Source organism: Lonchura striata, chromosome 16 (assembly GCF_046129695.1).
Source record: "Lonchura striata isolate bLonStr1 chromosome 16, bLonStr1.mat, whole genome shotgun sequence".
In the NCBI taxonomy this organism is placed as follows: domain Eukaryota; kingdom Metazoa; phylum Chordata; class Aves; order Passeriformes; family Estrildidae; genus Lonchura; species Lonchura striata.
The window spans coordinates 13,179,149-13,205,017 of NC_134618.1; the positions used below are offsets into that span (position 1 = coordinate 13,179,149).

The 25,869-nt window shown below is 43.7% G+C and overlaps 1 protein-coding gene across 4 annotated transcripts in view; it reads right to left on the reverse strand.

The window, feature by feature from the left end:
• MAD1L1 (mitotic arrest deficient 1 like 1) overlaps positions 1-25,869 on the reverse strand; it is a 345,813-nt gene that overhangs the window by 103,820 nt on the left and 216,124 nt on the right. For all 4 annotated transcript variants that reach the window (XM_021539694.2, XM_021539693.3, XM_021539695.2 and 1 more), the window contains one exon: positions 15,546-15,753. In XM_021539694.2, coding sequence (XP_021395369.1) covers positions 15,546-15,753 — 208 coding nt within the window. The remainder of the gene's footprint in view (positions 1-15,545; positions 15,754-25,869) is intronic.

The window sequence follows — 25,869 nt, forward strand, 5'->3', positions numbered from 1 at the left end:
CACTTTTTATTTGGGGCCGAGGGTGTGACTCAGGACTGTGGCATCAGTCCTGTACAAATGCCATTTGGTAGCCACGTTCTGCTTCCTCCACTTTCAAGTTAAAAAGACACTTCTCACTTTCTGCCATTGGGATGGTCCCTGTGTGGCACCAAGCAGTTGCTGTACTTCACACTAGCCATGGATGCGCATTAGTGGTGGATGAAGCAATCCCTGTGCAGATTTCCTTTTGCTGTGAAGTTTGCAGAGCACTTTGGCAATCCCAAGAGGCAAACACGCTCAACTGCAGCAAGCTCCACCACAAAAACTGTAGCAGCAGCCTCAAAGAATAGCCTACTCCAGAATTTCACTATTTTTCTTTTCCAACTTCATCTTGAATTTCCCCTGCACAGCCTCTACATCCTTTTTTGCTGCCCTACTTGTTAGGAAGATCCTCTTGCTTTCTGACATTGCTTGAACTTTTCCATCTCTCTGTGTCCTGAGAACTCTGCACCAAACACTGGCTTAGTGCAGGACTATTCTGTTTGGAATAAGATCAGTCAAAAAATAGAGCTCTCTTGTGCTTAGTCACCAAAGAGATTATTTTGGTATAGAAAAAAAGCACAGCACTGAGGTAACCTTGACTCCTGGTTTCCAATGAGCCACCCCACACCAGGGAACAAGTGCACAGACAGCCCTGGTCTCTTGCACTGCAGCCTCCCACAGGAAGGATTCACTTCAGGTTTAGGTTTAGAGAACATTTTACGCACTGCTGCTGCTGTGGACTCTTCCCACTGAGGTCAATGACACCAAGTGCCATGGAGACCAAGCTGCTGGCATGAGCAGCTCTACCAGAACAGGTCAGAGAGTCTTAGGAAAAGTGTATGTTGAGGAACAGGTGAGGAAAGGAAAAATGGTACACACAAAAGATCTATGTGCGTGGGACGTGCAAGCAACGAGAAACAGATTTACCCAACTCGGCTAAATCAGTGAATTAGCTCTGTGCTCAAAGAAAAAGTTACCCTTAAAGGCTGTGCTATTCAGTAGCTCACTTTACATCTGAGAAAAGTCTGCAAAAATCCTCCTGCATTATCTCCAGCCTTATAGATTTCTTCTTTTCATCTGAGGCTCAGAGTGGGGATTACCCATTAAGGTGCAGTGGCCCAATCACATCCAATCTATTCTCTGTAAAAAGAAAAAGCTTTGGTCTCTCCTGTCCCCTTCCATCTCATTCACTTCTCGTGTCCACATCCAAAACATTTAACTCCAACTTTCAATAGGTGAATAGGTTCTGAATACCAAGAGGACACAAAGGATGATACTAAACAACAATTCTCACTTCTCAATCCTACAGGCCACATCCTGCTTCTCCAGCACCACAGAACAAGGGTTCATTTAAAATCTTCATGTATTTCTCAACTCAATAATCAAACAGCTGGCTATTTCCAGCCAGCACTGACCAATTTTGACCTGCACAGTTTCCACAGTATCATCCCCCTTGTGCTGTCAGGGATGTAACAGTGGCAGCATCACTGGCAGGTTGGTATGAGACCATCTGGGCTCAACCACACTAAAACATCTGCACTGCTTCACATCTGGCCATCCCCACACTTGACCTGGCAGCACCAGCTCGAGCAGATGTGCTCAGCAAGGAATTATGTGACAAGAGATCCAGCCCTGAGCTGTGCCAGCTCTGCCTCTTCCCCAGCTCCTGCAGCCCCAGTGGGACCATTACCAAGTGGAGTTAAGCAAAGGAGTTAATAAGTACACCTGGAGAGAGGTAATAACAGCAAAATACAACTAGAGAAATACCTTTGCAAGCGGGTGAAGCATGTAACTACAGGCAAGTAAAATGCTTTTACCACGTTGAGTTTTTATAGAACTGTGTTTGCTTTTCCTCAACCACACAAGTCAGAGACTGTAAACATCTGCTTGTTCATGCTGTCTCTCTCCCACAATGTTTTGATTTAGGTATTTTCCTGTAATGTCTGCAACTTAAACACATCAGAATTGTGCCAAGGCTTCAGTAACAAACAGTAAAAGGGATTGAAGGTATTAGAAAAGTGAAAAGCTAATAAAGCCGAAGCCATTTAAACAAACTGACAAGAGCCCTGGCATCACTCTGAAGCATTCCAAAGCAGAATTTCCTTAGCTGAAATTACCTTGAATGCATCTTTCCAGTAAAACTGAAATTACCTCCCTTCCAGCATGAGACCTATTGAAGTACTTGACCCTTTGGGCATTATAATCTTCTTGGCAGCATTATCCACAGCTGCTTCAGAAGCTGGTGAGCTGGAAGCCCAGCGTGACTTGCTTGTCATGGTTTAACCCCAACCAGCAACTAAGTGCCACACAGCCACTCATTCACTTCTACTCACCATCTACAAGACTCTCAATGAAGTTTATTCTGCTGCTCCCTTAGTTTTATTTACTAGCATTTGGATTCCAAACAAAAAAAAAAAAAGTCAATTTTGGCTTGCTAGGAATTATAAAGAACTTACGTAATTGGGCTTCTGATTTTGTTATCAATCCAAAAAGACATTCTGTACTAAGAAGTAAAAGATAAAACCATAAAGCAAGTTTTGCATTACTTGCAGCTGCTCAGATTTAAAAAAAACCCCAAAAAACAAAAAACAACAAACAACAAAAAAAAATTAAGAAAACCTAAAGAGATTTTTATTAATGCTTTAGATGACTTAGTGAAAAAGTCACTTAATCATAACATTGTAAACAAGGAAGTTCTACAGCAGTATTTAAAAATATCCAAAATCATTTCAGGAGCCCCATTGATTTGAATTAGGCAGCTGCATAATCACAGGGGCTGCAATTTTAATGAACATTTCAACAGGAAATGTAGAGCTGATTATATATATCAAAACAGGAAAGATCTGAATGCTGCAGTAACTTTTTTGTTGTTGTTGTGTTGTTTATTACCTCAGTGTACAGACCCAAACCAACTCCAAAACTAATACAGGACTTACCTGACAGCGCCTCTCTCCTTGGCTCCCAACGCTTCTGGCTGCAGCTCTGATCTTACTGTCTTGATACGTGTCATTAGGCACAGCATTTTGAAAAATAATTAGTGATTCAATCAGATTTTACACTGGATCAAGTGGCTGGAAACTTCAATGCTGTACTGCAGTTTTCCCTTAAAATACTTTAGGGCACGTTATATATACTTAATTAGATAATGTTTATACAGTGCTTTGAAGAAATAAGGAACTCTGTAAGGGCTGGGTCGCATTTTCAGAAAGGAAAAGAGCAGTGTTGAGACAGCACAGGCACAGAGGGAGAACAAAGCTCTCAAAAGCTGAACACCACCTTGTTTTCAGAAAGGTTTTGGGATATTTGAGAAAATACATGTCAGCAGCTTCCAACATCCAGGCACTGAGAAAGAAAGAAAAGTTGTGATGTAACAACACTATGAAAGATTTAGTTCTTCCAGAGCTGCCTGATGGAAGGAATTGCTGCCCAAAGATTAGTGCCACAATCTTTTTAGACTCTGCAAACAAACAAAAAAAAAAGCTTGTGTGGAGACTCCTGCCCACCTCCCACGGGTGCTTAATTAATATCTCTGGCATACTCAGAGACCTTTGGACAGAGGGTGCTACAGAAGTAGAAAATCATCATTATGGCTGCTCCCATCAGTGCTGGCAACCAAGGGAGAGCTTTTCCAGCAGATGGTGAAGTCGTGAACAGGGCTGTTTTTGGTTATAATTTCCCTCACCACAGACTCTCCTTGTTGGAGCAGCTTCCCTTCTTGATGCCTGAAGAGCAAACCAGAACCTGCAGAACAGGAGTGCATCCTGCTGGTCAGTACCACTGACACATTCAAACCAGCCAGCACTCAAATCACTGCAAACTAAATCATCCAAGGGGCTTCCTAATTAAAAAGGGGCTTCACTTGGATGGCAGGTCTTTCTCCTGCCTGTCACAGTCAGCCCTCTCCTGAATTCTGATCATTAAAAGGAAAAAAACCCAAAGCATTAGTCAGCTTTTGTTAAGTGTCAAACATTCCCACTCTAAACAATGAGCAAAACAAGGAGAGGTGTTTAACAGCTCTCAGAGCAACTTTATACCTTCCTAAACACTATTTCTGTACCTCTTGCTAATTGCATATTTGCCCTGGTTGTATGGAAGAGCCTGGCTCACTCCAGCTTTAACAGAGGAGAACAGCAGTGTTTAACATGCTGCAGGAGGTGTGATATGCCTGGTTCTAATTTTTATCCTTATTTATTTCTGTCAGGGTTAGCAGCTGAGGACTCTGAGCTACCTGAGGCGTAACTAAGATGCCATTAGCTTTAAATCTGTTCCCAAGTGCTGCAAGCAGCCTCTCCATTTGGCTTAGGACATCACCTTGCAGATGAAGCCTTTGCATATGTGAGAACATTCTGCTCAAAATTTATCTCTTCACCAAAAACTTCCTAGGGACTTTGGAATAAAAGCACAGGGTAGTGGTCCCCTCCTCTTTCCTGGGGCTTTTCATTGTAAAATGTGAAGGATCCTGTAGTAGAAAGAAGTACTTTGAAACGGGAGCGAAGAGTAATCTCTGCTACTCCTTGTAGCACCTTGGGAGTCCAAACACGTTCTGCAGGGAGCGTGCAAAGGCATCAGCATCCTGCCCACGCAGCGAGGAAGGGACTCATCGTGGAAACAGCGTGGCCTGGAGTTCCTCCTCATGGTGGCTGGCGATGGAAACGCCTTTAGCCCACATCTGCCACGCGGCTCGAACGTCGCCGCCTCTAACTCGGGATTTATTTTTATCGCTTTCCTAAAACGAGACAGAAAGTTCCTCTCGCCCGAATCCTGCCTCCTTTCAGGAAAGGCTTCGCAGCATGGCAGTCTAAAAGGGGAATCACACGCCGTCGTCATTACCAGCCTATTCAGAAAGCCTTTGCTGAATCCCTCAGATCTGCACGGGCGCTTTGATGCCACCAGTGCAGAGATTTCTGATGACACACCCGCAGTCTCCAGCAAAGGCGCTGCTGCTGCCTCCGGCCCTTCCTTACAGAAGCCTCTGATCTATTTAATTTAGGTACTTTTGCTGCACACCTGTGTGGTGTCTGATCATGGCAGAAGGTAACTTTACAACATTTCATACACGCCCAAGAACCCACCATGCCACAGTCCTCCAAGAGGACCCATCGAGACTATCCCATTCAAGAGAGGCAGAAACACACTCAGAGAGCCCGAGAGTGAAAAGGCAATTTGTGAATCTGATCTCATCTCCAGCTTTTCATCTGTTTGATTTTCATCCATTGCGCTGGAGCTGGTTGTATGTAAGAATGAATATGCTGTTCCCTAATGGAAGCTGGATTGACTTGCTCCTTTAAGTGGAAATATCAGGCAAGCTGGCACTGAAATGGAGAAACATGGAAACACTGCAATAGTGAGGGAAGATGCATCAGTGCTGTGACACAAAAAGCACACTTAGTAGCTTCAGTTTACTGTAAAGAATGGGCTGCTCCCAGATGCTCAGAAATCCCTGATGGGCACACATGAGTTTCCTGCATTTTAGGACTTGCTATGATTTAACAATGCCTTTGCCTCCCTGGTAGGAAACTGCACCAGCAGCACGAGGTACCCAGACCACAGCTAGCAGCACAGAGAGCGCTGCATCATCTTACTGGCCTTACACCTGGGTAGTAGCAAGCCAGGTCGATAGGGGTGAAGGTGCCAAGACAGGCTTTTCTCCCTTCCTGCTGACATCCTTATGTCAGCACCACAGTCTGAACGATACCACAACTCTACCACATCTTGGTACTGATGTCAGTGCCACAATTAAGACAGCAAAGTAATTACAAGTGTCTGCTTTTGTATGCTGATTGCTTTCCAAATAGATGTTCTCCATTCCAAATAAATCTACTATGGATTAACATTTCTCCTACTTGTTCACTACCTAGAATGTATTTGATTAGAAAAGCACGATCAAAACTCTGCTTGACCATTTTTCAGCACTTCACCATTTTTCTTTTCCTCATCAGGGAGAAAAATGTATCCATCAGTTAACCTTTTCAAACACATTCTTTTTATAGTCTAATTCAAAGAAGGATTATAAAAAAATCGTCAGACTCGGCATGTGAATAGCTTTTTGTGAGTGCAGGGAACAAGCATTCATATATCAGAACATCAGCATGGGGAGATAAGGGAGCTGTATACTGAGAGCTTATCTGAATGCAAGATCAGCCCTGTGAAACCAGCATAAACATCAAGGACAGAATCCATATATTGATGTAATTCTTAGTGCTACTAGTGCATTTGTGTAAATTTGCAATTAAATAAAGCTTATTCCTTACAAAGAAAACAAGAAGTTAAGGATACAATTCAAGGTCTATCGAGATCAATGAGAATTTTTTCCATTGCATTTGAGTATAGCTCCCTCTCCCTCCCTCCCAACGTGTCTACCAGAATATTAAGAAAGAAATTACCTGAAATTTGTTTGTACTACTTTTAAACAGACCAAAAATCGAATCCTCAATTCTCTTAGTCTGCTTTCCAAACCAGCAAATCCAAAGCTCTCCTTTCATCCACAGCTAACATTTAATGTATTTAAATCCACATTAGTTTTGTACCAAATAAAGTCATTGGAAATACCACAAATAGATGTGGGTGACAAATTAACTGATGCAGGCAACATAACTTTGAATTTCCTGACTTTTAGGCAATTAAAATATCAACTTAATTGTTGGATCTGTGTAGCTTCTCGCATTTTAATATGTAAATCAGTCTCTATTACACTATAGCTCAAAGAATGTGTGACTCTGCTTACTTGATTAGGCTGGGAATTGCTGGTCCTGCTGTCACTATGTTTACACTCTAGTGACAACTTTGCACATCAAATTCACATAATGCAATGTCATCAACTTACTCATCAAATATAAAGTTCTTAAATACAGCCGCTGCTCTAAAATATTGAACCTTATTTTACTCCATTTACAGCTCCTAAATAATCAGTGTAAGTGAACATAAAAACTGGAAATTCAACTGCACAACAGTATTTCTCAGAAAAAACTAGCTTCCCACAGGCAGGGAGATGCACCAGAAAAACAGCCCATGCCAAAAGTTATCCTTTGTCTTTCAAATTTTAGTTGCTTATTGCTCCTTTAAAATGTGGTACAAGGAGACAAACTTTATATCTCAGTCTCCACACATTCACCCCACCTCATTCAGTGGATTCTGTGTTAAGGAGCCCTGATTTATCCTGTGAAGAGTCAGATGTCAACTCCTGGCCACCTGTAAATTGATACGAGGACTCCGGAGAAAAGCAGCAAACTCAGTCATTTTTTTCCTATTATGAGCTGATCACAACAGGAAAACCATCTTGGACAGTATGGAGTGGGAAATGGTAAATAAGTTCAGTATTTTCCCATTCTTGTAATCTTTCCTGAATCCAGCAAACAACCCCAAGCATAGGGACATTTGCCTTGCCAGCACAAGGCTCTTTAAGACTTCCCAGTGTCCTTGACACCCTTTGCAAAGTTCCTCCACTGGATTTCTACCACTCTACTGGCTCACAGAGGCATCAGGCTTTAATTTCCAGGAAAACAATGCATTGACAAGATGCAGAGCAGAGATCTGAGGCTCTCTGCTGCCGAGCGCTCCGCCACGCTGGCAGGCTGGTTTTTCTGATGTCAGGGAAATCGTGTCGGCCTGAATTTGAGACATCAGCACAAGCCTTTCTTCTCAATCCTGCTGATGAATGAAAGAGCATTTTCAATTGTGTACATCCAGAGGCCTTGTGGCACATCAGGCCTAATCAAAAGCTGTTCCATGATGCAAAGTGCTGTCAGAGGCAGCTCGCAGCACAGCCCCGCAGGAGCCAAAGGGCAGCTGCAGATAATGCTGCATTTCCTCTTCTTCAGGACTGCAGAGATCTAGCAGGAGCATCCCAGCCACCAGGGAGGTGACAACCAAGCAATGAGAGCTCAACTCAAATATCCCAAAACACAAATGCCAAAGTTTACCATAAACAAAGCTCAACAGGCTGCTGGCTTAACTATGGTTGATAAAGAAACCATAGGCACAGAGGGATATTGAAGAAGGGATGTAGAAGGATTGTGGCCACAAAGGGTGTTACCTTTCATGTGGCAGTTTCTGTACAGTACAAATATGGTGGTGTTTTACAAGGATTGTGGGGGTAGGAAGGATTTAAAACACAGAGAGAAGGGTTTCAGATCCTTCTGCAGCTCATTGACTTTTCTCCTTGCAAAGGCTCTGAACATGCCCTGAGTAGAAATGAAGGAGATCAGCTACTTCTGGGGGTTACTTCTGGCAGTGAGAACAACTCTTCCACATGCCCACTTTGTATTTCAGTCAGCTACTGGGAACTGGAATGCCAAGTAATCAGGCTTAAAAATACTGTTTCTATTACCAGTTTTTCCTTTACGGCCACATACAGAAAGAAACAGAATACTCCTTGTCAGCCCAGGTTTCTCTACACATTTTCTCTTGATTTATCTCCTTCCTGAAGTCGCCTCTAACCTTGCTCTCTGCCCATCTGTAATGGTTTCAGCCACCTCTGACCTTCCCACCTACCTCAGCAAAGGCAGCCTCTTCTTCCCCGTTGTAACACCACACCTTTACTGTGTCAGGACCAAGTGAGGAAAATGCATTTGCCCAGGAAACCAGCAGTCCTCTCCTCAGCTGTATTTTTCTTGCAGTGCTACTCATTTCCATTACACCCAGACTCAAGTCAGGATCAATAAGCCCAGAGAATCTTCCCTTGGGAGCCTCCCTCCTCATATTGCTACAGAAACCATTGCAGATGTTTTCACAGTTGTGTTTAAATTTGGTGCTCCTTCATATACATTTTTATTTTCTTTTCTATTTCTTTCTCTCTCATAACTTATTTTTTTTTCTTGGCCAAAAATGGGTTTTTGATGGAACAATAGCTCTACTAAATATTTAGTAGTCCATTTCTACACAGTGCCTAGCAAGAGGGTAGAAGATGATTGAAAAAAAAAAAACCCTTGTAGGCCTTGTTGGAGCTGTGTTATGGAAGTATTGGAAGTATTATGTAGGTTCACAGGCTGCCTCTCAGAAAAACAGAAATATTGAGCTCTCTAAGAACTTCACACGTGAAATTGGTACAAAAGGAGGACAGGAAGAAATCCTGCAGGTTTTTTTGCTCCTTGTGAAGGCTAAGTATAGTTTGGAGAGTAACCTTTGACTGACACCAAGTTTTACACATTCACCAGCTACAACAGAACTACTTCATAGAATTTATTACAAACCTCTGGCTCCCTGGACAGCAGACAGAGCCTGAAAGTTCTAACAATGTCTCAGTGGCACCTCCCACCCCAGTTTCACAAGAAGCTGCGGGCTTCAGGCATCCTTGGGGGTTTGTTGGGTCAGCAACCTTTGGCCCTCTCACAGATTACACCAAGCTCAGGGCAAGTCTCTGCTTGTTCAACAGACTCACGCCATCTTGCCATAGGCAGGGCACACTGTTTGCAATATCCTCAGTGCTACATGACTTCATATCTGTATTATCTCAAAAAAAAACAAAAAAACAAACCACCAAAAAACTTGGGAATCTTTCTGGATGATGAATATTATATAGGATTAAAGCAATTTGTTTAAAGACCAGAAAATATTTCTTCCAGCCCTTTGAGATACTGAACTTTCATTCAAGCCAGGACCTTTATAGGTGCCTGCAGTAACTTCAGTAGTGCAGAACATTTACCATCAAAAGCATTGTTGCTGAATCAGAACACACAAAAGCTTCAAGGTATTTTCCCCTTACAGCTGCACTGCCCAAATCCATTGACACCATTTAGGGACTCTCCCCTGACCACTGCAACCCTGTCAATATGAAGAACAGAAGATCATAACTCAGCTAGAATTATTTATGAAAAGAGGTATATTTAGCAGCACCACCTGGCTATCTCTAGTACTGGGCTGAGACAAAGGGATATGGATAATAATAAAGGGAATCAAAGTAAGCTCTATTTAAACTATCAGCTTATTCCCAGTCTTAATATACCATTCAGGTCCCAGACTGGTCTAAATGTCTTGCAGAAAAGAAAGTAGCACCATAAAAACAATAATAATGAGAATTAGCTGAGAGCTGGAGGAATTGCCCCATGGAGTCAGCACAGGGGGGCAGGACTGCTGCTAATAACTCTCATTCCTTGTGCTGCTTTCCATGCCTTTTGTGGTTTGCACACTGATGCTATGCAACATCTCGGATGCAGGTAGCAGCAGGGGGTGATTTCTTCCCCCATCAAGGATATGTGGCCATCTCTGGAGTGAGAGAGGACAGACCTTCATCAGTGCACAGCAAAGCACCAGAGGCAAAGTCAAGCTCTTTATTAACTTCAGATGAAATTAGGATATGCAGAAAGCAATTTACTGAGATACAGGCAGGGCACAAAGGCTAACATCCTGCTTTTAACAGAAGTGCCTTAACATTTGAAGGCAGGAAATGCCCTGGACCTTTGTGTGTCTTTAGAACAAAGGCAATTCCTTCAATGTGAGTGAAGGGGAACTGGCAGGTTGAACATAAGTGACAGAAGGGTCACCTAACGAATCCTTCCTGTGCTTCAGGATGAGACTGAAGGAGAGCTGCCCTCTGTGCACTCACCTGGCCCAAGCCCATTTGATCAGGGGGACGCTGGGAGCACTGGAACAAAGTGAGGGATGGAGGCTGCACTTCCACATGTGCACCCACCAGCAGCTGAGGTCATGGGAGGATCCTCCTGCAGGTGGACTCGGGTCTCATTCACAGGTGCAGCCCTCATCATGTGTGGATTCCCTACACAGATGGCAGGAAGCACCAAGGCTTCCAAGCACCAACAGCTCAGACAACTGTGGATGGTGAACTTCTAAATTCCATCTGCTCCTTTTTTACCACCTTCTGTACTCAGAAACACATTCATCAGAAGCACAAGCACACTGGGACAGTGACAAATTTTACCATCTCTAGCTTGTCATTTCAACAAGATTAGATTATTTTAATATTAATTCATTACCCAATTTAAATCCAATTAAATACATTTTACAAGGCCCTGCCATGGCTGTGATGCTGGGGACAGCCCCTGCTGAATGCCAGGCGTAGCATCTGTATTAGGACAAAACACCTCCTCAGAGTGAGATTCCCCAGTTCTCCATCAAAGACCCCCTTTTACCCTATCAAGGGGAAAAGGACACTGAAACCATTGAGATGGATGAACAGGTGTTTTTTTTTTTGGTGGGATTATGCTCAGGAAAACAGTTCCAAAGTTCTCCACAGATGGTTGAAATCAGACTTGATTTCCCCATCTTCCTTCCTGGTAGGGGTGCCAGCCTCTCTCTCACCAGAAAGAATATTAAAAGCACTTTTCCTCTTTCTCACAGGGAGAAGCTGCATGAAGAAAGGAACACTCTGGAGTAGCTACAGGATAGCAATAAATCATGAGAGCTCATGGAAAATTCACATTATTGCATTCTTTTAGTTAGGAACCAGCTTCCATGGGTCATCCATTCCTACCTTCAGATACATCACCTTTAAGATAGGAACACAAATGGAGATAAGGACCACCTGAACCATTCTCTCTCATTTCTACCTATGCTTTATTACAAGTCATTACTTCTCCAGCTCCCCATTAGCTGCCACCTACATATTTGCTTGCAACTAAGAACCAAATCCATCTCAAGCAGTGCCAGAAATCAAGAGGTCTACCAGGACCCCACAGGGCAAAGAAAAAAGAAAGATCTAAACAGAAATGGGGAAAAAACCAGGAAAAGCTATGGAGATGGAAGAAAAAAAGTAGAAGATACAAACTGAAATACAGAAGGGGCAGTGGAGGGAAGGTGTGAAGAGCATGGGAAAGGGAAATGCAGAACTGGAACAGATTTCAGATCTGTGCAGCAATGTCCTGTGCCACCTTTCCAAAGCTGTCACAATCTGCCTCCCTGTTTTCGAGGCAGGAGGACTCGGAGCCTCTCCCCAGATGGCTGCCTGACCTTGGTGCTCCCTGCTCTTACACAGCCCAGCAGAGCAACACAGCACTCACAGAGCTCCAGCCCACGCCCTGAGCACAGCACCCACAGCCCTGCCCCAAACACCCCGTGAGCCTGCACTGCAATCTGCATTTTGGAAAAGGACAGGATGTTGTTGCAGCTCTCCATAGGTCCCCATCTGAACAGAGACTATTGTGGCATAAATGAGAGGAAAGGGCCACTGAACCACGTGGCAAGTTGCCAGGCTGTGCTGCAGCCTCCAGCAGTTATGCTCAAAGAGATTTAAAGTCCAGCATAACCTTGATTTTTAATAGAGTCACATTTAATGAGCTTTAACGTCCACAGTAATAATTTTCTTATTACCTATGCAGGAGTCGGAAATACAATCAGAAGAAATGTGCTGCATTCCAGTCCAATGAAGGGATTTAACAATGGCCAATACATTATTATCAAAACCATCAACATCATTGTCCTTAATGCCTTTTTTTGGTTGGTATAATTATAATTCTGTGAACCATAAGCATAGCTGTTGCATACCACATAAGCTTGCTGGATGCATCAAACCTGGCTGGCTGGAGGCCACCCAAATCCCTCACCTCACCAAGCAGCCAGTCAGGCTATATGGCAAAACAGGACAATAAAATCTTACATTTACCTCTATCTGTCTAAAGGCAAAATGCAAACTTACATATGACCTCTGTTGTCCTCCCAGCTTTTATCCACACCCTTCCTACTCTGTCCTTGTTCTCCCTCACCCCATTCTGCTCTGACACCAGGGACCTCCCACCTCAAAAGCTCAGAGAAGTGAATTTGCCTCTTGTATGTATCACACAAATGAACAAGATAAACAGATGGGGACTGCAGCTGACAGAGAGGGGTGCAAGAAAAGCTCCAATTCTTGTTATTTTTGTACAGAAACAGCTTCACAAAGCTCACAGAAATCCGCTCCCTTATCATGCACAACAAACCTCCCTCCCTGGGGTAGCCAATTGGACAGTGAGAAACAAAGCAGAGGGAGTTTCTGCCTCACTCTCCCTACTTCACACCTTGGAAATACACTGAAGCAGAAGGCATGTGGCAGCTGTTCCTGTGGGCTGAGCTAAGAAAACAGCAAAAGCTGGATCTTCCATGTCTTATCCAGAGGGAGACAGTGTGAGTTTTCTGGCCACATGAATCCATGTTGGTGAGCCACTGCTGAACAGCTGCTGTACCCACACTGTGGATGCAGGGTGGACTCAATCAGAAATGGATGCACAGCACACTTGATCAGCTGCCCCAAAATCCACTGGGAGCTCTCCCTGCTCCAGCAAGTAGGCCAAATCTGGCATTCACCTGGCTAATTTAAAGCCAGCTCAGAATAACTCAGTAACCTTGTGGACAGCGCTGTAACACCCTCAGCATCTCTACACATCCCAACACTTGCATCTGACTATGCTGCTGAACGCTCCCACAGCAGGAATGAGAGTTTAAGTGCATTTGTGACAATGTGCCCTGTGCGTGACAGTGATGCACACAAGCACATGAACTACAAGAAAAAATGCCCAAGATCTTTCCACATAACCTGGCTTCCTATACCTTCACCCTGTCCTTAAAGAGAGTAATCCACAGGGCTGCTCCAGCCTTCAACAGCTTTTTCCCATTTTGTTTACAAGAACACTTCCAGATGCACTTATAGACACTCTGAGAATCCAAAGGGCCCTTCTGTGACTTTGGTAAATGACACTGAAGTACTTCCCACCCTTCTAAGTTCTGAACCTGATGCTCTCTTCCATCTGAGCTAGTTACCAGAAGTCAGAATGATGTAGCTTGGGACTGGGGTAATAGGAAAAAAAAAAAAGCATCACATACATGAGGCTGGAAATACCCTGAAACCCAGTGAGCTGTTTGTTTTCCTGTTGGAATCAAAGGCAGAAGAGAAAACAGCTTTAAAAATGCATCCCTTCTGAGCTAACAACAAACCTGGTAACATCCTAGCACAGAAGCACCTCACAAAGAGCTAAAAGCAGCAGCACGGAAAGGCAGCAGAATAATAATTCTAACACATGACAAGAGGCACACGTGAGGAACACATTCCCTTCAGGAGAGATGGTCTAATTACTGCAGATGATACCCCAGAGGTTCATCCATCAGCAACAGAGACACAGGGCTGACCCCACCTCCGCAGCCTCTGCCCCTGCCCTCCCTGGACCTGCAGCATCAGATGTGCCTGGGACTCGGGGCATGAGGACAGACAAGGGCACTGGGCAGCTGCATCTACTGCAATTTAAACACCTAAAACACAGTGCATTTCAAATTCAAATTGCAATGCAAGAGCTATCCCCAAGAACTGCCCACTGGGGGTCTGAGACTGGAAGCTCCTACAGACAATAGTCTTTTTAAATGTTTGCCAAATGTTTCATGCTTATGCATCTGTTAGAGCATCCACTAACAGGAGTGACAGAACTGTCACTTACCTGCAACATGCAGTGAGCTCTTCACTCTATAAACCACCCCATCTGCACTTCTCACCATCACATTTTTAAGGCTATATAGCACCATAATCCACTATGAGATGCTGGAACAAACATTCTCAGCAGTAATGAAGTGCCATTGTTTGAGCGATGGGAAAACAGACAAGCTCCTTTCTGATCATTTCCGTTTCATAACAGAGAAAAATGGTTTCTTTTGTGCACTTTCTTTAAAACAGGGCTCTGTCCTTTTGTGGGTATGAAGCTTCCAGCACTTGTGACCTTTGGGAAAAGCTCTGCTCTTTCAGTCTCATCTGAGGGAGGATCCTGACCTCCAGACTGACCATGTATGTGCAGTTGGGACACACCAGGTTTGCTCCACACAGACCTTCAGTTCTCTTTCATTTTTCTCCTCTAACAAGTTGTTTTGAGGCCATGAGAGAGTCACAGCTGTAACTTCTCCTGAGCTTTTCAGCGTAAGTTGATTCTGCCTGATCCCTCACAGTGATGGGCTAAGCTTCATTGATATCCTTACCTTGATTTTCAGAGTTTGAGAGTATGTCTGGAGGTGCTGATTTTTGGGGTTGCTGTACTCAAAGTCTCACTCAGGTGTGTGAAAGGAAGACAGACTGTACTGGAGTGCCACAGATTCTATGAAATGTATTTAGCTCAGTGAAAGATGTATTCTGCTTTCATGGAGTATTGAATGTAGCTGTGATTAATGGGGCACATATACACTGATAAACAATATTAATTTGTTTTAAGTCAGGTCTGAAAAGATTTCAACCACTTGCTTCCCTGCAGCTATGAAAGTTATTTCCTGCTGTCTGTACTACCTCAAGGGCTAAACCAGCCTGAAAGGAAGGAAATATTTCCTTTCACTCTCTCGCCAGCACCAGTCTATGAAGGCCATTGTACTGATATTTCACTCATCATGAGTAAGTGATATGAATTGTTATTATTTAGCCTTACTACCCACCCTCTACCACACTGCCACAGGATTGCCACCACACATCCACTCTCTCCTGCATCAACCCAGCTTTTTTCACTTTCCACATAGCCACTCCATCGAGCACACTGTCTGCAATGCCTCCATCTGCTTCTGCACTCAGTTTCTCTGGCAACACAAGGAACCAGAACACACAAATGCATGCCCAGGACCAGAAGCCAGCAGCCTACCTGCAACTTCTTGTGGGGACTGAAAAGCCCCAACTCCTTCCAGATTCCCGGAGACGGAGCCGCCTCCTTTGAGCACCCGCACGAGCTCCCGCAGCCTCTCACACTCCTCCTGCAGCTGCTGCTGCTCCTCCTTGCGCTGCTGCTTGGCCAAACTCAGCGGGTTCATGCTGAAATGGAGCACTTTGGTCCTGCTGGGGTCGTAGTCACCCTGGGTGGCAGAAAAAAAAACCAAACAAAAGCACACTGAGTAACCAATCCAACCTCCAAGATCACCCAGCCTGTACCACTCTGTGAAATTAAAAAAATGTTTCAGCAGAAATGAGGTGACATTTATGCAGTGACAAGGTTTTATTACAATAGTTGAAGGCAGCCAAACCCAGTGTTGTTTCTCCTGCACTTGCTATTCCATTTTTTAAAAAATCCTGAAACAAGGGTTGAAACAAAGCAAAGAAACAACAAACAAACAAAAAATAACCAAACCAGAAAAACCCACTGAAACACCCACTTAACAGAACTCATTCCCTGGCTGATACTTCCACAGTCAGATTTAACTCCAGAAATGAAGTTTTATAGTCGTATTTAAAATCTCTTGATAGCAGGAGATTATAATGAACACCCAAACACACCCTTAAACTACAGCAGGACACCCAGTGCCAGCCTGATTTATTACTCATATGAGCCAGCAACATCCATGGCATCCAAAGGTGGAGTCATTAGCAAGTTGTATCAGCTCATCCCAAGCAAGGGAACAGATATTCCATTCATTTTTTTTCTCAAAGGAGAGTTGTATTTACAGCAGCTTAAATAGTCAGTCAAGCCCTAAGATGGAAAATTAATATTCTTTCAAAGAGAGAGGAAAACACTGATGTTTCATTTGTGATTTCAGAGAGACAATTTTCATATAAACTACAGGAAGCCTCACAACCATAAATGCAGTAAAACATGTGCTAACGCTGGCTGCCACGGCACTCTGCCCAGCTGAAACCCTATAGCAGTGCCTGCATAAAAAGCTATTTCATATGGTAATATTTTTCCTTCAATTAAATCTCGGGACTTAAAGTGATTTTGTAAACATTAATTAACCCTCAAGAGCAGCATGAGGTAGGTATTATCCCAATTTTATCATTTCATTTCCATTAAAGACGTGATAGAACTTTATGTGGAGTTTTTTTCCATGCAAACCAGAGCAGGGACTGAGCAACTTCATCCTGCATTGCTGGTCATTGCTGGTATGAAACCCCAGAAGATCCCACTCCCAAACATCTTTTATTGAAAATACTCTCTATTCTTATAATGTGAAGCTCTTCATCAGGCAGTGAACTGTTGAAACTCACTGCTCCAGAGCCTGGAAACAGACACACAAAAGCATCAAAAATGGGTTTGACAAATTCAAGGACAACAGCTCCCTAACTAGGCCATGCCAGGGCAGGACATGTGAGCCTCTTCCAGCACCTCTGGTTGCTGGAAGAGTGCTGGAGAGCATGGACAAATCTGTGGGCTTTCACAAAATAGTAGCTTCTATCATTGTGGTCCAAGATGCTCTTCTGGGATTTTCATCCCAGAGATAAAAAAAAAGAAGAGGGGTGTGGTGGGTTCCTCATAACTTCTCTGAGAAACCAGTTTGACCACAGCTGTGCATCTGGTTAGGAGAGAGTCACTGTTCCACAGTGTAAGAGCAAGAAAGGAGATCACATGTGAATGTCCCTCCCAGGCCAAGAAGTGGTGGGAGGAACTCCCAGAGCTCTTCCCTGGTCCAAGAGCTCACTCCAGGGAGCTGGGAAGAGTCAGGCATGGAAACCTCAGGTCCCCTTCCCCACAGTCAGGACGATGTGGTCTCCCAACCCTTGGCCACACACTGAGCAGGTGATGCACGTTCTCCTACTGCCCAAGCCCAACTTCAGGGACCTCAGGAACAGCTGGGAGGGCAGCACTGCCCTGCAGCCCCACAGCAACAGGGCTTTGTGACCTCATTTCCATAGCCAGGCTGAGACAAATCTCCCTTAATTGCCAATCAGGCAACTCAGGCCAAAAGAAGAATCCCACCACCAGCCCTGATCGAGAGAAATTCAGGTAAGACCTGAAGGACACAAGCAGCATCTTGGAGATGTCAAACAGAGGGAAAAGGAAGAAAGCTGCAACACCAGCTCATTAGATGTATTTTGCCCAGCACAGACTGGCATTTACAAACCTGCTTTTGCACTCAGCTCGTTACCTTCTCCTGCTATTTGCACTTCAGGACTCCTCCAGACAGGTCAGGGCACTCTTCACTCTTGTGTTTGTCTTTCAAGGGAAGAGATTCAACTCTAAAGTTTGCAACAGGGCTTACTCTGGTTGGTAGGAGGATGCTCCAGTGCCTGCTGTGGATCCCAGTTTTCCTTGGGCAGCTGCTGGTGCTTCTGACCAGCTGGGAAGGGCACTGTCTCCCTTGCCAAGGTCAAGCAGAGCTCACAGCTCCTCATCCTGGCTGCCAGCACCATTCCAGCTGCAGTGCAGGGATCACCATTGCTGCAGACACAGCAGCAGGATCCCTGTGTGAGGAAAGCCTTGCACACCTGGAGACTGCTGCTACCTCCCTGCTAGGGCTGCTGTTAAACCACACTGCACCAATCTTCGTATTCTTCTGGTTATTTACTCTTTTCCCTCATCTATCTGGCCTTTCTATAAAGCCCTTCCATGAAGCTGCAGTGCTTTGACTCCCACAGATCCTTTAGACTGTTTATCCTCTCCTTTCATAACATGCCCTCCTTGAAAAATCTTGCTCTAAAACTCATCACCGGGACTCAGCCTTATTTTCAGAGTTCACCAGCTCTCCTCAGCAGATCAGTCTGAAGCTTCCCTGAGACAAGAGAATCTTTTAAAAGCCTACAGTGCAATGAAAGCAGTGGCAGAATCAATCTCATTTGAAATTTCTGGGAGATCACTAACATATTTGCTATGCTACTCACATTTTTGGGCTAGGGGCAGTAGCTTTCTCTTTCTTCCACACAGCACACATCAAACCAGTAAGATTCTCCCCACAGCCAAAATATTAGTGCAGCTGGTTTGTATCATAGCAATGCCTAAAAGAAACCAAGTGAGACAGGGACCCCAGCATGCCAGGTCCTGTCCAAACCCCAGATGGAACTGCCCAAAAATCAGACACCAAAGCCTGAAGGAGCAGTATGTGAGAGGAGTGCAGGTATGGAAAGATGTAGTCTCTGGTTCCAGGTTCCTCAGCAGCATGGCAGAAAAGAAAACATCTTCAGAGCTGCTCCTCCTCACCACCAGACCATGCTGCCACCTCACAGCCGTACCAAGCAGGCTCCAGGAAATTTACTGGCACTCTCTGGAGTTTCAAATAAATGCAGGAAGCTTTCCATGGAAAAAGTGCACACAGTCAGTGTCTGATGAAAGAAATGGATCTCATGTGTAGGTAATATAGAAAGTCAAACAGTATCACAGCTTGAGACATTTGGAATGTTTTTCCCAAATTTCTGAAGGTTGAGGGTGACTTTGGGTTGTGAAAATGAGGGGTTTAGGGTTGGCTCTATGAAGACCCATGGCTGGAAACTGCTAAATATGAGAGACAGCAAAGCAGAATTAAAATCTCACTAGCATTTGATGGGCATGAAACCCTAATACTGGTAGGAAACCAGGGATTGAAGAAAGCAAACAACATCCTCCTAGAATCCCTTTCGTTCTGGAAAATGTAAATTGCTGTTTTTCTCTGTCAACTGCACTTCCACCTACAATAAATTAGTCTTACTGATCATAATTTTGCCCTTTCAGTTGTGCAGCAGAAGCCCGAAGAATTGTTTCAGGCACTGTGAGAGAAGACCTAAAACAGATTTTCCCATTTAGAAAATAATTTCTAATCTTGGGTGACTGAAGAGGAAGACCAAACAGTGGCATTTGAAAGGCAGGCACAGAAGAGACAGCCACGTTCCTTCAACAGGAGCTGGGACTCCCCAAACAGCTGCCCAGGCACAGCTCCAGATGCTGCTTCTGTGCTGAACCAACACATGCAAGGAGGTTTTGCTTAGCAGAGTTAAAAAGCATCTTGTAACAAACAGTAATGTATCCCTGGTTTCCCCAAGAAGCGTGAAAATCGTGCTGCAGGTTTGGAAACTTGGCCTGAATGTGAGGTTTGACCAAATCCACTTAAGCTCATGGTGCCTTTAGCTGGAAATGTGGGACATTTGGGCAATGCAATCAATGTGTGACCCACAGAGCTCTGTTGGAAAAGCCATCCCATCCCTGGCTCATTCAGCAGGAGCTTGGTAGCTTGTTTTGCTCATCAGCACATCATGGCCAATGTCTCAGAGAGCAAAGATTATACATTACTGCCAGTTTCTCAGCAGCATCCCCTCTTTATCCATTTTCCAATACCTTAAAAACCTTAAAATACCAGAAATTTTACCTTAAAAAACAGAAATAGTAGAGATTCTGAAGAGTAAATGACTTGGACGAGAGAGAACTGCTGGCATTCATTGATTCTTCTTTTCAGGAATAACACTGAACAAGTAATTCGGATTTGTCAGAAAAATGTACACAGAGCTTCAATTTAGGGGGAAGCAATAAATATCTTGATTGATTGTAACCAAACCTAGCTGGCACTTAAAGTGAATTACTCATTCCTGGAAAGCAAGAAGTTAACTAGCTGATTTGGTGCTTAAGGCAGCAAAACCTTTGTGGTTTTTTGGCTCTCAGAAGGGCACTGGACATTTTAGAGAGATTATTTGTTGATTTCACATGTTAATACACTCCACAATTTGTGAAATAATGTTGTTTTGATCCATTATCCTCAGCCTTACAGACATATGCCCCAGGGTTTCCACAAGGGAAACTCTCTCATGAACCACCCCATTGCTGCTGTCCCATCTGCAGAGTCACTGTGTGAGACAAACACTGCAGATGCCACACACAAATATTGGTTTAATGCAGCATGTTTCAGGCACACTCTGGCAGAATTATTTAGTAAGACTCTGGCTATCAGTAAACTTTCTAACAAAAGACTTATGAAAAAAGAATTTGCAACAGGGCCAATTTGTCATCTAGAACTGAGGTACAAGCTCCAGTCAGATGCTGCTGCCTCCCCTCTCACTTCCATCTTCCAACTTGAAAAAAAACCACCCCAGGGAGATAATTGTGCTGATGCTATGTGTCATTTTTTTAAAACTATGTTATCACCAAAGAGTCAGCATGTTGGTCTACGTGTTGAAATTACAACTCAAAAACTTCCTAAGTAATCTGCCCATTAGGGAAGAATCAGTCAAGTGCCAAAGCAATGAATGAAGACAGGACTGCTTTAATCTCTGAAAAACAGAAACTTTTCCTTTAGAAGAGGAGTTGTTTAGAAGAACAATGAAAGCTGCCAGTGACAGCACCTTGAAAAGGGATGAACTTATTTTGGCATTTCTCCTCCTGGTTGTTTGAAAACTGCACAGTCCCAATTCAGCGATGTCTTTCTCTGGGAGCTGTAAAAGCTTTTCTCTCTACTCTGCTCACTTTCACAGGCACACAGGTAAGAATAAAGTGCTTAAAACCATGTGGACCACTTTACATTTGATGAAACATTCAGTGCTTAACAACTCCATTTAAGGTTCTGTTCATCTGCTGCAGGTATTTCTGATCAGAAGGCAGAGCTGCTAGCAAAGGGAATAGTTTCCATTGGTGTGAATATGTTTATCTAACATCACTAATGAAATTAAAGAAGTCCATACATCCCAAAAAAAGGCACCGACTGTCAGGATACAATGTCAGCAGGCACTGTGAAGGATTTTCAGCTGGCTTCACATCCTCACAAGCTCCTTCTGTTTAATGCTTTGGCAAGCAAAATAATCAAAATCCATAGATGGGGCTGACACGCACTTAAGTACCTCATTTTTTCAGTCTTGGTATCTATCAGCCTTAAAAGATTGTGATTTCTGAGCAGCACAATAAATTCTGGTGGAGCATATGGACAGCTGAGCTTAATCACTGCTGGCTGGCAATACAACAGCTTGTGCTTGGCCCTGCTGAGAAAAGGCTGGTGATTGGAAGCTCTTCAAGGAAAGGACCATTTCCTCCTCATGCAACTCTCGAGCCACCCAAACACTGCTGCCTCCTGAGCTACAGAATTTCTTCCCATGCTGACTTCTTCAGAGAGAAATCTCCAAGGTTTCTGGGCTGGGATGGGTTATTCAGTACTGGAGAACTTAAATAGAAATTATTTAAGGAGCTTAGTAGATTATATCAGCTTTAAATGGGTCAGTAGTTACCTTGGAAGAATTGTTGAAATAAAGACTGGATCTAGTTGTAGGAGACAGATGGGGAAGTTTCTTATGTACAGATATAAAGCAGCAGCTGGGGGGTGGTGGAAGAAATGTGTTTGAAAAGCATCCAACTGGCCAGGGAATGCTCTTGCTTCCATTTACTACCTCTTGTAGGCAAAAGAGTAACTTAAATTGTAAACACCAACACACAGCAGGTAATGGGGTACATGCAGGTAGTCAATGTCCAAAACTGAACTTTTGAACTCTTGAGCAGAGGATGGCACTTCACTGCTGGCACAGCCTGGGGGTACACTCTGGTAAATCCTGGACAAAAACAGAGGTGGCACATCTTGAATCCCCCAAAGACAGGACAAAATGTGACAAAATGTTACTCAAGGTTTCTGGCTGGTCTTTCGCTGTGTTGGGCTCCAGCTATGGAATTCTTGCAAAATCCAGGTTTCTGATGCTTTTGGGAACCTACAGGTTTATTCTTGGCATTCAGTGCCTCCTCCTGACTATGGATCCTTTACACAGCTCAAGTATGCCTTTCCCAAGGCTTGAGGTTTCTGGAATGACTGTCTGGCTTCACTGCAAACATGTGGTATTTGTGGGTAAACACAGCCACACAGGCTTTGCACACAACTAATGAACACCCCGTTGCTTCCACTGAATTATGAAAGCAGACAAGTCACATATCATTAGAAGTCGTCTTTGAATGTGTTTATCTTCAGCTTACAGTTAATGGCTCAGCATTTATGTCAAGAATTGTCTGCTGTTAGTCCTGCATCAATACCCATCAGAAATTTCACTCAAAGATGGAGAAGAAAACAACAGTGGGAAGGCAAAATTGGAATTTATCACCTGAAAGGCACATGCAAGGTCCCCGACAACTACAGCTCCTGCTGTAGTAGCTTATTAACTAGTCTGTTTGGCTATTCAGGTGAGCAGCTTCTGCTGATCTTCCTAAATTTTAACTTTAACAGCTTAAAAAACAAAAAATTGGTTACTCAACTCTCTCATACAAAAGGCTATTGGAGGCATTTCTGTACCCAGTACAAGGCAGCCTCAGAAAGCTTAATCCTACCTCAGGAAATGCCATTTTAATGGAAATTCTGTTTCTTGGTTTTGTTCTTTTTGTTTCTTTGCTCAGGCTTGTTAAAGTGATTAGAGTAATACCCAAAGTAAACTGCATCCCAAAGAATTCCCTCTGAACCCAGTGCACAAAGCACAGCACGCTCACCAGCCCCAGCTCCCTCTGTCACACAAGATAACCACACCAAGGGATCTTTAAAGCCTGTGGAACAGGAGCTGTATTAACAAAAATGGATTGCAAAGATGAGACAAAGCTAACTAACAAATAAGCAACAACCACCACCTGCTCCTTGTAGCTTTGCCAGCATGTGCATGCTTGATATCAGAAACAGTTGTGGGGGAAAGAAATGAAAAACAGAAGGTGCTGGATGTTGGGAAAAGGCTCATTTGTTCCCACAAGGTCTCATGGCGCTTCCCTACCCTTTTTCTCTCTCCATGTTGTTTTTTTTTTTTTTGTGCACATCTGCACACACAGAGCACTGAAACCTGGCAGCAGAAATTCACTTGGGCAACCTTTCCATCGTTATCTTAGCCAGTTCTTAGTGCAACACCTGCTACTTCTTCCACAAAACAGGAAGATCTTTCTCCTTGCCCAAGTGATGGTACCTCTTGTCCATACACCTTGATTCAGGCAACCTTTCACCTCTGGTCTCCTGAACACCCACATCAGGCATTTCCAGGACAGTGAAGGCACTCTGTGTTAACCTGAGTTATGCCTCTTCACCCCAGTAACTCCTCCACCAGCACAAGATTCCACATCCTTGCTCTCAGGAGCAATGAGTAATCCCACATCACCTTCCCCACTCCATTAGCAATGCCACCTGGAACAGCTGCTCCTCCCACAAAGGCTTCTACAGGGTTTTTCTCTTCCTTCCTGAGCAGATCTTCCACACTATCCACACTCATTGATATTCCTCCCGATGGCCTCTTTCACCGCAGCATCTACAGCAAATTAGCAATGAGACAGGGAGGTGGTTGGAGTTAGGCTGTATCACAGACAAAAAAGCTCTAATCACCCTGTTCTAACACCACACCATATCTTTGAGTACAACATGTAACACATTTTCGACACTGCTACAATGGGAGTAATAAAATAAAATGGCTTAGCAGTGGTGTGGAAGCCCTTCAGGTACAGTTTTAAAAGGAGATCTGTTTTCTATCTCTCTTTCAAATGTGTTCTTCCCTGGAGGATGCAAGACTGTAATTTGCATTGAGTGAGGCATTCAGATGAGGTCTGGGATGCAAACAAACGTGACAAGAAGGTTAAGAGTCAGGACAGAGAGACATGGAATGGCATGAAGCTGGGATAATCTAAAAGAAAAAATGCATCCAAATGTTCACTGTCCTTTTCAATTGCTGTTCTTCCTTTTATTGAAATGGAAGAAAATCATAGTCTGCTCTAGGATAGTTTGTTACCACCTAGAGACTTGAATTCCAGGGTTTCTACACTAGCTTTTCCAAGTCAAGGATTTCTGTCTTTCTGAGAACAAAGTCCAGAAAAAGTTGCTATTATTTACAGTCTAGTAGCGTGCAAAGGAGACCTGTGCTGGTTCAAAAACCTCTGATAAAGACACTGAAAATAAAAAGCACACAGGTTCTGAAAACAGCCCCAAAGAGCTTATAGTGTGAGTTATAAAAATTCCTCTTCAGAGATAAGTCTTAACTTTATATGGTGAGAAATGCTGGCTCTCACAGATCTGAATTTCAAAAAAAAACATTCTATCAACTTTCCCATACAAATGAAGTACCTTTGGTTGAGACTATTGTTGAGAGGTGTCAGACCAAACCTAGGTTTTCAAGAGTACACACAGTTTCCCAAAAAGTTTAACTATTTCTTTGCTGCTATCTTTTTTATTCTGCAACATGCACATACAGTTACTGTTCAGTAGACCAGAAAGACAGGAGACATTTGAAGTGAGGTTTTTTTTGTAATATTCACTCCAGTCCAGATATTCAGCCACTCAAAGCTTTCCTTCCTGACAATGCTCTATAAGTCTTGCTTTAATGCCTCCATAATTCCGTGTTTCTTGGTAGAGCTCTACTTTAGAATTAATTCAGATGGGACTTCAGAGAGAGATCCCAGAGGAGAAAAGCAACATAAATTGGCTGTGCTGGACCAGGACCCTCAGTGTCCAGACAGGAAGGGAAAAGTCAGAATAAAGTATGACAGCAGAGGTCCTGCTTTCAAGACTTTATAAAGCAAAGTGAAACTGTAATGTAATAGGATTTTCCAGTTAATGGATCTCATTAGCAAAAAGCAAAACCTCTACGGGTATTTTTTTAGATATTATCTGGTATAAAAAGAAAGATGCATAATTAAAAATTATGTAAAAGCCTTCATGGAAGCATCAAAGTTCATCTGAGCATATAAAAGCCTGGAAAAACAAGTGACAAGTAGTCAGTAGCTGTCAATCACATTGTGCTTGTACAGCAAACACGTGGCAGAGGCTGGATGCCGAGGTCAACCACAACAGCAATGCTGAATCTCCTAAAGGCTTTAAGTGCACCAGGACATTTTGATCCTGTAATTTAATGCATATAAAAGTACTATAATATGTCCTTGCATGTCTAATTCCAACCTGGCAGGGTACAAAGCAAACCCACTGCGTCTGAGTGAATGAAGGAGCACCCTCAGCCCTGGCTGCCCCCCTGAGCTCACCCACCACCATGACCAGATTCCTGCCTCCAGCTGGAAGCATTTCCACTCAAAGAACAAGTCAAGTTCCTTTTCCCATCACACAGAAACCGTGACAGACACAAGTGCTTTGGAGGACTCATTTCTGACAGTCTCCTCGAGCAGCTGGGCAGTGTCAGAGTGGGATTTACAGCAAATGTGTTGGAGGTTAAACAAGCTCCAGTGCAGCCTCTCCCTGCGAGGGGTTATTGCCTCCCACACACCTTCTGCTGTGGCCAAGCAGATGGGGAAAGGCAAGAAAACAAAACCTGTCCCTGCAACACACCGAGGGGAAGAGCAGCTACAGCAGAACTGCCGAATTTTA